Source organism: Mercenaria mercenaria, chromosome 16, assembly GCF_021730395.1.
Source record: "Mercenaria mercenaria strain notata chromosome 16, MADL_Memer_1, whole genome shotgun sequence".
NCBI lineage: Eukaryota > Metazoa > Mollusca > Bivalvia > Venerida > Veneridae > Mercenaria > Mercenaria mercenaria.
In genome coordinates, this window is record NC_069376.1 from 17,110,831 (window position 1) to 17,127,916 (window position 17,086).

The 17,086-nt window shown below is 37.2% G+C and overlaps 3 protein-coding genes across 3 annotated transcripts in view; 1 reads left to right on the plus strand and 2 right to left on the minus strand.

The window, feature by feature from the left end:
- Positions 1 to 17,086, plus strand: part of LOC123540439 (phosducin-like protein 3) — a 478,889-nt gene that overhangs the window by 332,903 nt on the left and 128,900 nt on the right. The gene's annotated exons all lie outside the window — the stretch shown is intronic.
- On the minus strand, positions 1,336 to 11,815 carry LOC123540579 (uncharacterized). The gene is made up of 7 exons (XM_053526218.1): positions 11,611 to 11,815; positions 10,813 to 11,028; positions 7,004 to 7,171; positions 5,042 to 5,187; positions 4,296 to 4,366; positions 2,819 to 2,993; positions 1,336 to 1,634 (listed from the first exon to the last, which is right to left on the minus strand). The coding sequence occupies exons 1-4, from the start codon at positions 11,795 to 11,797 to the stop codon at positions 5,153 to 5,155; spliced, it is 606 nt and encodes a 201-aa protein (XP_053382193.1). The 5' UTR covers positions 11,798 to 11,815; the 3' UTR covers positions 1,336 to 1,634; positions 2,819 to 2,993; positions 4,296 to 4,366; positions 5,042 to 5,152.
- LOC123540578 (interferon alpha-inducible protein 27-like protein 2B) lies at positions 1,477 to 5,141 on the minus strand. Its single transcript, XM_053525784.1, has 4 exons — positions 5,042 to 5,141; positions 4,296 to 4,366; positions 2,819 to 2,993; positions 1,477 to 1,634 (listed from the first exon to the last, which is right to left on the minus strand). Exons 1-4 carry the CDS (start codon positions 5,139 to 5,141, stop codon positions 1,477 to 1,479), a joined length of 504 nt encoding a protein of 167 aa, XP_053381759.1.

Here is a 17,086-nt window from a genome sequence, read left to right on the forward strand (position 1 = left end):
TACAGTGCGACAGCACCATAACACGGTTTTTGTGATACGGGCGTTTCGCCATGAGAACACAAATGAAATCATTGTATCAGACGCGAAAACATGAGCTCATCAGTTAAATGGTAGTTTTCTCATGTTTTAGTATAATTTGATATATTATTATTATCATATATAGGATATAAAGGGCTGGTGTATTTCACATTTTAATCAATGTTATTTCGGCCTCATGCGTTTTACCTTCTGTTGTTTTCATGCTGTGAATTTACATTTCAAAAACTGCTGAAGAAACGAATTACTTTGATATTAATCGCAGAAATTTTAAGCTACCGGCCAGCAGATATGGGTGAAAATATCCATTAAAATGAGCTATTTTTGCATAGCTGAATTCGTATAACTCTGCAAAGTGCGACTCAAAGCCGTACCTCCGATCCTTTGGCAGCATAGACCACAACCACGTACTAACATAATGTTGCAGTTATTATTAAACCGTTCACTGATATATGTGTATTCATTAAATTTCATTGGTATGTATTCAGTACTTTTGACTCAATGGTACTGTAAATCAATTTCAAATTTCATTAATTCTTATGATAGTGATGTTTCGGGGGAATAAATAAAACCTGCACCATGACACCTTTCTTGAAGATAGGTCATTTTAATTTCCATGTCATGATATATTCTTGCTGTTCCATTTATGAATACTATGTCAGGGTTGTATTTTTCACTTACAAGTGACCCAAGTGATGTCTTAACCGAAATTTTTGTTCGACGATGTTCCAGAGGGGCCATGCACAGTACCCGGAAGACGAAATCAAATGTTGCTCCTTCATTTAATTTAAACACGTGATTTATGATGGAAGCAGGGTTAAACAAACTAAATGTACACCAGGCTTAAAAAATCACTAATTTGTTCTTCATGTCAAGCAGTTCGTTGAAATAATGATCTAAAATAAGACATATCATGTGCTCTCAAAAGCCACAAGAGTTGTCGTTTACTTGAAGCAAGTGCGCGTCTGTACGTCAGTACTATTCAAACGAAATAATAAACAAAAGTGTGTAGGACACAACTGCACTGTTGATGACAACGGATGTTTGAAATTCATTATCTCGCGTCAAAAGATTTGTACCACACATTTTGTACTGCAATATATTTGAATTATTCCATGTGCAAGACTTAAGCTGCCATGTGATACAACACGTAGTGATACTTTTCATAACAGTCCAGTGACCAGCCCCAAACCTATATGTCAGCGATATCTATGGCAGAATCTTTTTAAAGTAAATATAAAGATAAATACAATGTATGGAGATAATATCAGTGACACAAGGAAGTAAGTTGCATATCAATGTCTTTTCAAGATTTAATTATTTAATAATTTGTGCATCAAGAACTTGCATAAACCTGTAAAGACAAATGTATTGCACGTTAGGATTCTGGGAGGAAATTTCTCCCGTCTGTTCTAATTATTAGTTATGTCTACATTTGGATTATTTTGCGTCGTTGTTTCCCCGTTTTATTTTCTTTTTGATTCTACTGCCCACTTCCATGACACCAGCGGATGATAATGTAACAGTAGAAAAGATGCCGACATTGCCCGCTATACCAATACCTGCTGCGCCCGCTGACTGCATGATAGCCAGGACACCTGAAATATTTGAATTTGTTGAAAGGGACTACATGTTACCCACACATTTTAGGCGAACAATAATTTCTCTCAAAAATTCATAAAAGTGAGTACTCTGAAATTGACAAGTTGTACAAACTTATTGACAAAATGTTATTATGCAGAAGGTAGTGAACTGTTGCAAAGATTTCAAAATAATACAGAAAATGTACATAATTCTTGCATATTAACCAATATTTAATTTTTATTTTCACCACTTTATCAATTTTAAGTGTCATTTGTACATTCTTTGCCAAACTTGGTGGAAATGAACATGCTGAAAACATCCACACAAACTGTGGGCGAGTAGCTTTGAAAGACAATAATTTATGAGATAGCTGATAAAATGTTTTGACGCAGTTTACTACTTCATTGTTCTTGAAAATATCTAAATTATCAATCCAGGGCCAAGATTCAGTTGCCGAGAGGTTGACCCAAAGACTTCGCTTTTCTAATCTCTCACCTCTGTCTATCATGTCAAGAGTCTACGAATGGTCTGTGCCTGTGGTTCTAACCAGATGAACACCCGTGCGTAAATAAATGCACGGTAGTGAGCACCTGGGATTCTCCTCCTTAAAGATTTTACTTAAATCCATCAAACAAACAAATCCAGGCTGCGTAAAGAATTTCTTTCCCTTCCATGACGACCTCGCTAAAGACACTAGACCCTAAGTCATTCTTCCCCAGCCTCTAGGAGTGCTCAGAGGCTCATTTGTTATCTGAATTCAGACTCTTCGTTTTGTGGCAGCAGAAAATAACAAGCCAGTCTGACCCTTTTTGTAGTCTTCAGAGATCACTTAAACATATGTCACAGCAATATTTGTCACGGTATAGAACTTCATTAATAAAAGTTGACAGAGCGTCGAAACAGTATACCAAAGCCCTTGATCTGAGTCTCTGTCTGGCTGCACATTTTTTTATTAAACCTATCAAAAATGGCACCAAACGCAGATCATGGCTGTATATGTTACAAGAATATCTTTGACTCTGTCCCATAAAAAAATCATAGTTGAATTCCAGTATAACTGGGGAGTATGCCACGTCTTATTTAGTGGAGAGTATGTGTAGGGGTCGGTTATTTTGAGACCCCGCCTTCGAGTTCCGGTCTCATCCTGTGACAAACTACTCACTGAGTCTAATAAGACACGTCAAGAAAATTTTCTTACTTCCGACTGAGACAGTTCCACCACACAGAGACATCAAAGAAGCCGCAGTAGAGCCAGCAACGATACCACCTGCTCCAAATCCCAACGCACAGAGTACAGCAGGGGCAGCTACAACTGCCGTCCCCCCTAATGCAACCGCCGGAAGTACTCTTGTTCTTAGAATATGTTTTCCACTCTGGAGAAAATGAGAACAAATAATATAATAGTTAAAGTTTTAAATAGCATGTGAAGTACTCGTGTTTCCCTTTACAATAAAGACTATTTCCATTCACCTACTACAAGATGCATTTTGTTAAAAAAAACAAAACAAAAAAAAAACAAAAAACAGACACCGCAACAATATCACGAAAGAAGGTTTCCAACATTTGACCTGTACCTTAGAGGGAGGTCACAGATACTAATGCTAGGTCTTGTTTTACTTTAACTCTGAGTTAAAGTTACGTTTTTATTTTTCTAACTGCAACCTGGACCCTGACTCAACTAGCTCCCAAGCAAGCTTGCTATACAAGAGCTTTGGTCAGACTAGGTCATTCCAGACTGGTCATTGGCCGAAACCATTTTTCTTTATATTTTTAGTAACGGTGATCTTGACCTTAATCCCAGCCGCCCAAAATACAATCCAAACCTTTTCTCCTAGTGAGATACCTGCATTTAATGATTCATCCCGATAATTCTTTCCTCACTAAATTTAGAACTAAATCATTTTTCTATTATTAGCTACAAAGACCCTGACCCCAGTAGACCAAAAGAGATATTAAGCTGGGGGTTTTCAAAAGTTCCTATGCATCAATTTTGGTGACAATATGTTTATCCAATCTAAAAGTTTTATTGACCGAATGCAACCTGTTCAACGATCCAAACCGGTTATACAGCAAACACTGAACATTGTGATACTGACTAAACTGAACCAAAATAATCTAAGTTGATGGCCTTGTTTTGTCTAACACTCTTTTTCAATATTCAGCCGAGAAATATGTTATTAAGTGGAAACTATTGTCAGCAATATCGATACAGAACCTGACACACACAAAAGGCCAAAAAAAAAAAAAAAAAGAAATACAAAATACTTTATTATGTTTGGTGAAAATATGTCAATGTTAGCTTAAGTTATTGACCAGATACACACCTCTTTACAATGCCCACCCGACCAAACATCGTACCTCCAATGAAAAACCAAATGTTTTCAAGCAAATCTGGTTAAAATATAATATACAAGCCGATGACTATGTTTGACTAATAAACAGTAACATGTTTTTCCACCTGGCGAATATGCCTGGAATTATGTTGTCTCTAAGAAACACTTAAACCTATGAGGAAACAAAAGTAGGTTCTACTAAACTTCACTACTACTAATTATTAAGATAAGAATAATGCTAATCCTATTGCTCTGTTGACATAGAAGAAAGCCCTGGGTGAATGGTTATAGAAGGAAGATATCTTATAAGTTTTAATCATAAAAGTTTCATTTGTGTCTTACCTTTCCATTTTGTTCAGGAATATTGTCCTTTTTCTCATCTATATTTGTAAGGTTTGATGTGCCTGATAAATCTGAAAACATTTAGAATTTATTTGAGCACATACAGTCAGACTCGATCGAGAGGCAATGTCTATTAAAAGACCGCACCTCAGTTACCTTGTACAGATTTATGTTAAATATCATGACCACTTTTCTCAGGTGATCTCCTAATGCAAGTTATATTGTACTTCATAGGTGTAGTGAAGTTTTTACAAAATTGGTATAAGGATACATATAACCTTAATATATATGCACCTTGTTGAGCGCTGCAATCTTCAACGAAGGAGGTGTGGGCGGAGGAGGGGCTGATCCAGCTCGTCACCCCGCTCTGTCTACATGAACATGTAAGAATTTGATTTTTTCCACAAAATGCGCATTTTGTATGTAGCGTACTATTTCATACTTGTTTATATGGAGGACATATCAAAATCGAAATACAATATAGCAGGTCATATTTTCATGCGTCTTAACACTCCAAGTCGGTCACACCCTCGTGAAATTATTCCGCAGGAGTATAACCTCTTCGTATTGTTCCGATATATCAAAGCGTGAATCTGCCATGTATTATTTCTTAATTAAATATTTAGCTAAAGAAGCGCTCAACAATTTTATTTCAAAAAAAAAAAAAAAAAAAAAAAAAGAGAACATATTCTATTTGAAGCAAATGATATACTAATTTCACTTTAACGTTTGATGAAATGACATACTTTCCTTGTGCAAGACGTCTTCTAGTGTAAGCCGATTGTTGAGGAGGACAGGACTTCGTACAACGCCGGCAACACGTCTTGCCATGCACATTCGAAGCATTTCGCCGACGTTTATTCAACACTGCTCTTACATTTACCAGGTTTAGCTGTAAAATACATAAGCTTTCCTTTATGTAGTGTAGTGTACTCAAAATAAAAAAAAAACATACAGAAGTGATCACAGACATGGAATATCTTTAAAAAAAGATAACCAGTATAATTGTGCTTCTTATGCAAGATCAGAAATGAGAAGAACAGAACACTGCAGTAGTTGTGAAAGTAAGTGTACTTACTGTCTCACAGACTGAACATATATCATCTGTGAAGCTGCTCTGTAACAGCAGAAAACATGGTAATATGCAAAGAAAACAAAATTAGGTGGATGGATGTTGGTGTGTTCGGAAGGGATGGGGCCTGGAGAAGTTAACAAATACTTTATCTACGATACATTACTAAAAACTTTGATATCAAAAGAGAGATAATTATGTTTCCGTATGCAAAGTCTGACATAACAAAAGCAAATCACAGTAGTAGTGAAAATCCAGAATTATTTAACAGCTTGTTTCTTCATAGAGGAAGAAGGAACGAGGGAAATGGTTGATATTCGACTTCTTTTATAATTGCGGAAAAATCGAAGTTAAACGAAATCATTCGTTTGGTACCAAAACCACCCAACTGGAGTGATTTTGCACGACAGACACTTTTAAAGTTCGTGTAAAGTGTTTTGAAATTGACTCTCGGATTTTTTATGGTTGTTTTTTTTTATAATAAGTATATCAAACTGTTCAAAAAAGTAGAAGAATCTTGAAGAGTTCTGTCTTCTCTTATATCACAAGTATTTTGGTTGTCTTCATTCTCTTTTGTAGAAAAAGCAAATTTCCGTTTTTCAAAAATATTTTGACATTATGTCTATATAACACATTCCTCGGTTGAAAATGTTATAAATAGAGAACGATAACGAAAACATTATCGGAAAAGTCCAAGACTGGAGTAATATCTCACTAAAATTAAATTAGATACTAAATGTTAATTAGATATGCATATTTGAAGTCGCGGCTTCAGTATATTTTAAGTTAGATTAAAATCCCTGTAGAAATATCAAAGTGAAATCAATAGTACATCACAACTTCGAAAAAGGATACATACCACGCCACGAGAAAACCAACATAGTGGCTTTGCGACTAGCATGGATCCAGACGAGCCTGCGCATCCGCATCCGCACAGTCTGGTCTGGATCCCTTGCTGTTCGCTAACAGTTTCTCTAATTACAAAAGGCTTTGAAAGCGAACAGCATGGATCCTGACCAGACTGCGCGGATGCGCAGCCTGGTCTTTTTATTTATGCTGGTCGCAAAGCCACTATGTTGGTTTACTCATGGCGCGGCTAAAATTATGAACCTCGTCTAAGTAATTTTTAAATTCGAAGGAAAATGCATCAAACTTTACTTCAAAATCTACGTGCAAATTTCATGTAGAACTTTGGTACAAGATTATGGTCCTTGTCATTAATGATTGTTGAGTTGATGACAGACAAGAGTTCAGACAAAGTGCTTGGAGGATTAAAATTGTATTAAACCAAACATATGCATTCTGACGCTGATGTTTTCTTGATACTTCGTATCGTACAGCAACAACTTTCAACATTTCAATTCTAATGTAGTCAATTGTTGCAAAATTAACTGCAATAAAGATTTTCCATAGAATTTCATTTATGTGTCGGTGATCGTTTGTTCCATATCAGCTCTTAGAAGGAGGGAGATATGTAGAATCTATGACTAGACATTGGTATCTTCTGTCATAATGTCTGGAAACGTTCTCGTGCAACCTCGATGATAATTTCCGATACCTAATGAATTAATCAGGTTAGGGTTTTCAATGTAAGAATCAAATATATTCCCGAAAACAGACATAAAAGAAAACTCACTTGATGTCGCACTCGCCATGATGTCACTTGCCCCGCCCATAACATATTTGCTTCCATCTAAAATTGATTTCCACTTAGTTTCACCTGTAATGTCTTCTTGGCTTACTAAAGCTTCGATAGTAAGGACTGGTTTGTAAAATCCCAGTGCACCACCAACAGACTGTAGGACTGAAGATAAATACACTTGTACATTAGTTTTCAAACTTACATGAAAATTACACTTTTTATTCGAATTTTACTTCCAATGGTGAAATACTCGGACAATGGGTATTGACTGAATAAGAAATATAGTGAAAAAAACAATATCATCAAAGTAACAGGAATGCCAAACTTTCTCAATATAAGTCCGTCATATCAAATTACTTTTGATTTTAAAATGCACCTTTTACTGAGCAGACTACTGGTCAGATTAGAGAGCGGACTGATTTCCTCAGTTTGACTAATTTAAGAGCCTTTATTCCAGAACAACTAGAATATGTCTGTAGAACACAGGGTGTGCCCCACTGGTATATAAATTTGTCACAAATAAGGGGCAAGAATTCTAATGTTTGCAGTCTTAAGGGCGTTTGCCTCAATAAACATTTTATATAAAAGATTCATTATTCTAGGCCACATACATTTTTAGCTATGAGCTTCACAAACAAAAATTCCACTATTGTGGCTAGTTCAAAGGCCGTAACTCTTAATATTAGCAGTAAAATCTCAAGAAAAATGCCAAGTGTGCAAGGTCACATCATGATATAGGTTAGAGACCACCAATTGTTTTCCCTTAGACTTATATTGTAACATTATGGCGTGTACGGCCTTCCATAGATCGAAACATGTATATCTAATTACAAGTTTTTCAAGAACTATCTTAGTTCTACCAAAATATCGGACGAAAAACATATGAATAGTGATACTTTATTTACGTAATTTTCGTGTGAATGAGATGACCCCCTGTTTACATCATTGACATGGCGGGAGAAATTCGTTTGATAAAACTTTTTTCAATACACATAAAATGTAGCAAATTTTGTCAAAATGTATAATAAAATACTGTAAATGCAGTTAAAAAATATCAATTTTGAAAAAATAATCACTTCCTGGGTTTGTTTACATGACTGACCAATCAGAACGCACATGCAGACGTTACCTTATTCCCAGGTATACACTTACCTCATTCCTAGTAAGTCCCCTGTACTTTTTTGAATTGTTGGTCTCTGAACTAAAGACTCATGCAAGATTTCATGAATTTACATCAAATACTTTTTAACTAGACACGTCACTAGGTGAAAATGTGCACTTTTTACTATTTCAGGGGACATAAGTTTAGAAATAGGGGATGGAGCCAGACCAAAAATAGGACGGGCGCAAGTTTATATCATGATAAAGACTCATTCAAGTTTTCATCAATTTATATCAAATTCTTTTCGAGCTAGGGGCGTCACAAGGTGAAAATGTGCATTTTTGACTATTTCAGTAGTCATAACTCTGAAAATAGGGGTCGAAGCGAGACGAAAAATAAGAGATGCGCAAGTTCATAGCATGATTAAGAGTCATGCAAGGTTTAATAAATTCAAATGAAATACTTTTTGAGCTAGGCGCGTCACAATATAAAAATATGCATTTTGGACTATTTCAGGGGCCATAACTCTGGAAATAGGGGCGGAGCCAGACGAAAAATAGGAGGTGTGCAAGTTCATGTCATGATAAAGGCTCATGCAAGGTTTCATCAATTTATATCAAATACTTTTTTAGCTAGGCGCGTCACAAGCATTTTTACGGACGGACGGACAGACGCACGCACAAGACAAACTCTATATGCCCATTCCACTGAATGGTGGGGCACAACAAAGATTAACCACCTGGTTATTTAATTTTGACACGATAATATGCCCACAAACATTGTGCCTAAATATTGTTACATACTTGACAGCATTGTCTCTTAATATCCCGTAAAACCCCTCATCTCCGCCCACCCTACCCCTACCCCTAAAATATATATTTTCATTCAATTTCTCGTGTGTTACTCGATATTGTAACGTAGTATCCATAACACGTTCTAACTGATATTGTCTATTAGTATCACTTCATCCGCCAAAACAATACTACTCCCATCCCCAAATTTACATCAGAGAAAATATTGTCCAAAAACAGCCACCCCGGCATTTTTTCTCTTCTATAGTTTCTAGAGTTTCTTGATGTTGTCTTTCAGTATCCTTTTACCATCCCTATCCCAGTTTATGTACGCCTGAGAAACGGGACGTAATATGAGAAATACTCTGCAGGAGAGTTTTTATTTCAAACACCTTTTGTTTGCATGGACTTTCAGTCCGTTTCTGTAATATTAGTGTCTTCTGAAATGCTTTCCTTGCGGGTTTCTGTCTGTCTCTTCAAACTTGCATAGAAGCAAACGCTCAAGAGCTTCTATTGCAGTCCGGTGTATATTTAGGGTATGGTTGTAGCGTTTACCTGGTAATACTTTATCAAGTGAACCGCTAGAACAAATTCCTGATTCTATTTCAAGTTCTGCAAGACCATTGCCCTTCATTAATTTTCCTACAGGCCCCAATATAGAGCAGATTGTGGGAAGACACCCATTCTAACAATGATGTTACCAAGTCCATCTCTAGAACCAAAGAATATGCCTTCTTAGCAACAGCCGAGTCACATGTCACTATAGTATATTTCTGGCCAACTTCATTACTTGCATCCACTGACGTTTTTAACATATGCTGGACTGTAGCATTATCATTGACTGAATAATTCGAAGGTGCCATATATATGAAGCAAATCTGAACACTCACTCTCTGCAAATCATTTCACACATTTGTAATTTATTTATTTATTTCATTTTAATTTCCACTCAATGAAATCAGTTTCATTTCACATAAAAAATGATTTTTTGTTAATCTTGATTGTAAATTCATTTTGAATAAAACTATATATAATTTGTGTAATTAGTAATTTTCGTTACATAGATTTTTAATTTGTGATGTATTTATATGTTTTAAAATATATATATAACATATTTATGGATTTTGTACATGTTACATATCTGTTTAAACAAAATATTTTACCATATCCCAAATATTTTTAGATTTTTTTTTCAAACATTATATTATTTTATCTTCTTTACTATACATTACCGCTTATTTTTTCGTAATAATTATAAATATCTTATAACCGATATAATTATGTCAAACTCTTATCTGTTATAACCACAACCTCTTTTTATAACACTTTTGACATACTAGACACTTCAATAAAATATAAAATCAAATACTTATATTTTCTATTTTTCGTTACAATTTTTAGTAACGTACATTTGATAACGTAAAGCACATGCCTATTAGTGTCAATATTACCTGCAAAATATAAATCTTTATATACTGTCTTTATATATTGACATATTGTGTAGCTAGTGAACCATTTATGGCTAACTGTAATGCCAGTCAGTATTTTCTATAAAACTATTAATGGTAACGTATAAAGAAGGCTGTAACGTAAAAAGAACCCGACTCCCAGATGGCATATTTTTGGAATGATAGCTCATATTATAATGCTTTAAGTTAATCATAGCGTAGAAATATCCCTGGGGGGGGGTATTGTCAGCTCAAGGTCTAATAATTGATAACCAGCGGCTATTGAGTTCTGGCCCGTGAAAAACTAAAAAATGCCAAAATTGACATCGTCCGCTCTGTAGCTTATCGAACCCAGATTGTAACCTCTCAATTCATAATTTCCATTACCTGGGTGGCGTATTTAATATCAATAACGAATATATGCACCAGAAATGTAAACACTATATATGACAGAAAACTCACTTGGTGTCGCATTCGTCATGATGTAACTGGCCCCGTCCGTGAATGACTTGCTACTAGTCCCACACACAACTGAATCACCTACAATCACTTCATTGTTACTATCTTTTGTGACGCCGGTAAGTAGAGCACTGCCACCTCCGGCTACACCGGCAATGATGGCTGAAGATTTCATTGAAAATCCCAGTACCCCTACCGACTGTAGGACCGAAACAGTGCCTGAAAACAAATGTACTTATACGCTGAAAAATTGTAACTATCTTCCGCTGAATACTCGAGCTAGAAATCAAATTCTTGCATGCCGGACAGGGGTGTAAGATGACTCACTTGCTATAGTTTATGAATGAATGCGTAAATTCATACGCTACTATGAAAAATAGCGCCTTAAAGAAAAACCTTCGTTTTTTCTTTATACCTTCCTACAAATTAAAGAATAAAGCATGCATGAAAAAGAATCAATCACTGGCAGCGGGTAAAGATGGGAATATCCGGCTCTGATTCTATTTAGGCGGTAACGAGGCTCCTTATATTCACGCTTTTTCCATATTTTACAGAATTTCCATTGTTTCTCAAGAAATTTACTACAAATGAAAATCATGTATTATTAAGCTTATTGTAAATTTTCCAGTTTTAGTTACCAGGCCGGTGACATTTTACCAAAACATGTCAAGTTGGAAGGACTTTATAGACACTAGAAAACCATATTCTGTTTGTCACATACACATTTTCTCATACTTACTGGTGAGTTTGACATTTTTGTTCATAAAAAAAAAAAGATTAACTGAATGAAAATAATCTTACTTCCGACTACTATTCCTCCGCCATTTGCAATCGCTGCAGACGACATCATATTTGCTGCCACTGACTTGGCGACGATTCCTCCCGCCTTAAATCCGAGAGCAGACACAACCACGGGAGCTCCTACAAGTGAGGCCGTACCACCAACCGCCACTGCGAGTCCTACACGTTTCCACGATATATTGTCCATAGTTTTTTAGAAACTGCAGATAATAAAGTAATTTCATTGAACTAAAGCCTTGAATAACTTCTGGATGCATTTATTTACCGAATAAGTTTACCTTTGTGTTTTACAACCTAACTTTTCGCGCATTTCCTGGCAACTGTCCACTTGAAAGTTTGGAAACAGTATATATCATTGTGAGTGGTCTTAATTTATGTAGTTAGTTATACTTCTTAGTAATGGCTAGTGAATTTAACCCGTGTTCGGCTGGCAAACTTATTTTTGCCGATGTTTTCATACTGTTCCATTGTGCCACATTTTAGCTATCTGGGACATCTCGTTTCTGGGAAGGCTAGAGATCATTTTGTAACTAAATGTGTAAACGTGATATATATGTCATCACGGCATTTGAAAGGGCTCATATTTCACTATATATTTTTCATTTTGGATTTTTTAGGATGGAAACGGTGAGGGTTATCTGTCTGGTCATATTTTTATGCCCCCAAAGGGAGGCATATTGGTTTTCAACTGTTCGTTCGTTAGTTCGTTAGTTAGTTCGTTCGTTCGTCACAACGTTAACTTTTTGCATGAAGGCACTTTACTCACGAACCACTTCATCCAGGACCTTCAAACTTCACATGTTGACAGTACTTATTGAGTATACCACCCCTGCTGACTTTGAGGTCACCAGGTCAAAGGTCAAGGTCACAGGGGCCAACCTTAACTTTTTGCATAAAGGCCTTTTATTTGCGAACCACTGCACCCAGGACCTTCAAACTTCACATGCTGTTAGTACCTATTGAGTACACCATTCCTACTGAATTTAGGGTCACCAGATCAAAGGTCAAGGTCACAGGGGCCAACGTTAACTTTTTGCATGAAGGCATTTTACTCGCGAACCACTGCACTCAAGACCTTCAAACTTCACATGCTGTTAGTACTTATTGAGTACACTAACCCTACTGACTTTGGAGTCACCAGGTCAAAGGTCAAGGTCACACGGGCCAACGTTAACGTTTTGCATGAAGGCACTTTACTCGCGAACCACTGCACCCAGGACCTTCAATCTTCATCTGCTGTTAGTACTTATTGAGTACACTATCCCTACTGACTTTGAAGTCACCAGGTCAAAGGTCAAGGTCACAGGGGCCAACGTTAACTTTTTGCATGAAGGCACTTTACTCGCGAACCACTGCACCCAGGACCTTCAAACTTCACATGCTGATAGTACTTATTGAGTACACCACCCCTACTGACTTTGAGGTTACCAGGTCAAAGGTCAAGGTCACAGGGGTCAACGTTAACGTTTTGCATGAAGGCACTTTACTCGCGAACCACTTCACCAAGGACCTTCAAACTTTACATGCTGATAGTACTTTATGAGTACACCAACCTTACTTACTTTAAGGTCACCAGGTCACAGGTCAAGGTCACAGGGGCCAACGTTAACTTTTTGCATGAAGGCACTTTAATCGCGAACCACTTCACCCAGGACCTTCAAACTTCACGTGCTGATAGTACTTATTGAGTACACCACCCCTACTGACTTTGGGGTCACCAGGTCAAAGGTTAAGGTCACCAGGTCAAAGGTCAAGGTGCTGCGGGGGCATTTGTCACCATAAATGCCACCATTAGTGACAGCTCTTGTTTTATCCAAGTTCCGATATTCATGACTGTTTGTGAAATAGGTAAAAATTCGGCATCTGTTTCACTCATGGAAGTTTTCGGTCTTACATTCTGTTATAAAAAGGTGCATTTACGGGGTTCAGACTCGGCGTATCAAATGCACAAATTTACGGGGTTTAGCAACATGAAACGTGAGGCATAATGTCTATGTATAAATTAAATACTACCTTAACAAAGAAGTGAATTAGGGCCCGCAATTTTTAAGGTTGGAAGGACATCAATTTATCAAAAATGTTAGCTCAAATAATAGGTTGACTGTCAATGTCTGATGATAAATATCAGATCATAAAATAAGCGCTTCCGATAAGCCGAATGAGTAAGGCAAAATAGCTGTGTAACCAACGTAAATGATGATACAAAAAATGATTTTGAAATTGCCCAAACTATAATATAGAAAATATGATTTTTTCGTCTCCTGGCAAGTTTCTATTTTGCCATCTATATAACTGTATGACATACAAATAAAAAATAATAGATGTACAATTTCATAACAAGGCAATAAAGTCGTTGCACATATAAACAGTCACAGCTGTCTGTCAAACATTAAAACAACTTATTTAAACTTCAGAAATTATAATTTTCTAAATTTCAGTTGCAGTCTTCATCAATAATATATCACATTTGTAAAAAAAAGTATTAACAACGAACCTGTTTAGCGATAATCCATTTAAGAATGAGGACAACAGTTTTACACTGATTACTGACAGGCAGAAATTAACTGTTAATAAACAGGAAATACCATTCATTGATATTTAAGGCCACTCCAAGTAGATTATATAAAAGAAGCGATATAGCTTTCTTTTTAGCTCACCAAAGGCTCACGGTGAGCTATTGTGACCGCTCAATGTCCGTCGTCCGTGCGGCCTGCGTTTTGCGTCGTGCGTCCGTCAACATTTTCTAAAATAATCTTCTTCTTGAAAACCACTTGGCAGAATTACACCAAACTTCATAGGAATGATCTTTGGGTGGTCCCCTTTCAAAATTGTTCAAAGAATTGAATTCCATGCAGAACTCTGGTTGCCATGGCAACTGAAAGGAAAAACTTTAAAAATCTTCTTGTCCAAAACCACAGGGCCTAGGGCTTTGATATCTGGTGTGTAGCATCATCTAGTGGTTCTCTACCAAAATTATTCAAATTATCCCCCTAAGGTCAAATATGGCCCCGCCCCGGGGGTCACACAGTTTATATAGACTTATAAAGGGAAAACTTTGAAAATCTTCTTGTACAAAACCAGATGGCCTAGGGTTTTGATGTTTGGTATGTAGCATCATCTAGTGGCTAGTATTCTGTATGTTTACTCACTGATCATCTGTATTCGTTTCTTAAAATAGTTCATTAAAACGAGAAGTTAGAAGAACTGCTTTCACCCGACTGCTATTTCGATGAACATATTATAACCTCATAAGTTCTTAAATTACTTGAACTTCTTATGTGGATGGGATCCGCATAAGTTTAGAAAAAAATGGAAAAAAAGGCGCATAGCGCCAAGAGGTGGCCGGTACGGGAGGGAGGCCTCTGTTCGTGTTTGGGGAAAAGTCTTTGATATACAAGTACGAATGGAATGGTGAACTCTGGTGCATTTTTTGTCTAAATTTTGATGTACTGGGTGGGTATTCCCCTCATTTTATGGGGGAGGGGTCGGGCTCCACCCCCCTTGAAAATTTTTGAAACACAGTTATGAAATGCTAGGCTTTAGCGCATTTTTAGGTAAAGTTTTATGTATGGAAGGGGGTATACCTGCCATCTTAAAATTTTGAAGTACAGGTATGAAACGGTGGCCTTTGATGCATTTTTACTTTTAAGTTTCACTCATTTAGGGGGTCAAGGGGCTCCTCTCCTGGACTATTTTAAAACACAGGCATGGAATGCTGGGCTCCAGTGCCTGTATGTTAAAAGTTTAAAAAAAAATTCTCCAAGGCCATAAAAACATTTAAGGTCGGGCCAAAATTCAGGGTGAATCGGGATACCGGAAACAAACAATTTTTTACGCCTAATTCCTACGCAACGATAGGTTAAATCGTCGAACAGATAACCAAATGACACAAATTTGTTAAAGGTTACAACAAACTAAATAGCTGTTCTCCTTTATTCTATATAAAATTGACATATTTCCATTTGTCACAGCAAGCAAAGTGGGGGTCATATTTGATGCAAGAAAAATATTTTCAGTCAAACATATACACCTGGCGCGTGCCTCTCTCCCCCCCCCCCCCCCCCCCCCCCCCCCCCACCCCCTCACCCACAAAAATATCGCCGGTGCATAGGTAATTTGTCTTGTCGTGTTGAAAAGGTCACCAATAAAAATCCGACAAAGTTTGCACAAGTCCTATAACGCTTTTTACCATAGCCATTGGTTAACCCCTCCCCATAAAAATCCTCAGTTCTCGAAATCTCGAGGTACACAAGAATAAGTCTGACAAGTCATAATATTAAAACATTGACTACAATTAGCATGGTATTTGGTTTGATTTTGTAACAAAACCTGTCCTTTTTCAGTATCAAATAAAGTACCTCAGAATGCACCAGATGGATCCATTGTTTTTAGAATTTGGTGACATGCCATGGACCCGTCTAGTTGCTCTACTACAACTATTTTACGCCCCCCAACCTAACACCAAATCATGTATCCGCCCCTCCATATGCATTCAAGCGTACTTCCATATTGTTTCATTTTACCTATAACACAGAGCTGTCTCTTATGAACATGGGCGTAGGAGCGAGTTTAACTTTGGGGGGTGGGGGCGCAAACCTTTTCGACCGGCGGTTTGTGTGTGTGTGGGGGGGGGGGGGGGGGGGGGGGGGGGGGGGGGGGGGAGGTGGTTAGCGGCAAGGTATCCTCGGTGCATTATTCGTGACAAAGTCTTACAGGGATTAATTGGGCCATAGGCCCCCTCAAACCTTTATGTTCTAGCAATCATTGAGTTATTCTGATGATACACATACGACTAGGCACTGAACTGTCTTAATCAGTCATATTATGTATTGTTCTAATTAAGTGTGCCATTTTTTACATTCTTCTGTTGAAGCCCTGGACATACAATCAATTAGCACTGTATTTGTCTAATTGTGGTATAAAGTTGTGGAAATATCATTTCCCTTGAATGGACAATGAAAAACAAAAAAATACATAACGTTTACATACGTAAACAGGCTTAATAGTTAGGCCTACATTGATTTTGCAGACGCTTAAACCGGAACTGTAGTGATTGCACTCAATGATATATTATTTTTATAAAATGTAAACAATTCTTGGCGTGGCGCGTACAGATTTCAGTACTCACACTACGGAAAGAGACAAGTCGGAATACAAGGGAAGGCCAAAGGCAAATCAGAAATCAGGATGAAAAGAATTATATGATGCTAAGTAAATGTTATATTAGACTGCAATTTATATCTCTTTTCCAAAATATTCGGGGGGCCAAACTATACTTTGGCCCCCTCCTCTCCTAGCTTTGGGGGGGCCTGGCCCCCGCTGCCCCCTCGCCCCCCACCTCCTGCTCCTACGCCTATGATGAATGTACGAATTAAAATAACACCGCGTTTATGATGACAATATATAAAATAAAAACACCACCAACATACGGAATCATATTATGGCCTTGAACATAAACCTACAGTTTATATATAGA

Bases quoted from the DNA above. Each gene is read 5' to 3' on its own strand.
- LOC123540579 (XM_053526218.1), bottom strand. From the start codon at position 11,797: ATGGACAATATATCGTGGAAACGTGTAGGACTCGCAGTGGCGGTTGGT. The intron at 7,172-10,812 runs GTGAGTTTTCTG...ATTTATCTTCAG, and splicing joins CATGACGAATGCGACACCAA to TCCTACAGTCTGTTGGTGGT. The intron at 5,188-7,003 runs GTGAGTTTTCTT...TGTATTTTACAG, and splicing joins CATGGCGAGTGCGACATCAA to CTAAACCTGGTAAATGTAAG.
- LOC123540578 (XM_053525784.1), bottom strand. From the start codon at position 5,141: ATGCTTCGAATGTGCATGGCAAGACGTGTTGCCGGCGTTGTACGAAGT. The intron at 2,994-4,295 runs GTAAGACACAAA...CATTTTCTCCAG, and splicing joins TTCCTGAACAAAATGGAAAG to AGTGGAAAACATATTCTAAG. The intron at 1,635-2,818 runs GTAAGAAAATTT...CAAATATTTCAG, and splicing joins TGGAACTGTCTCAGTCGGAA to GTGTCCTGGCTATCATGCAG.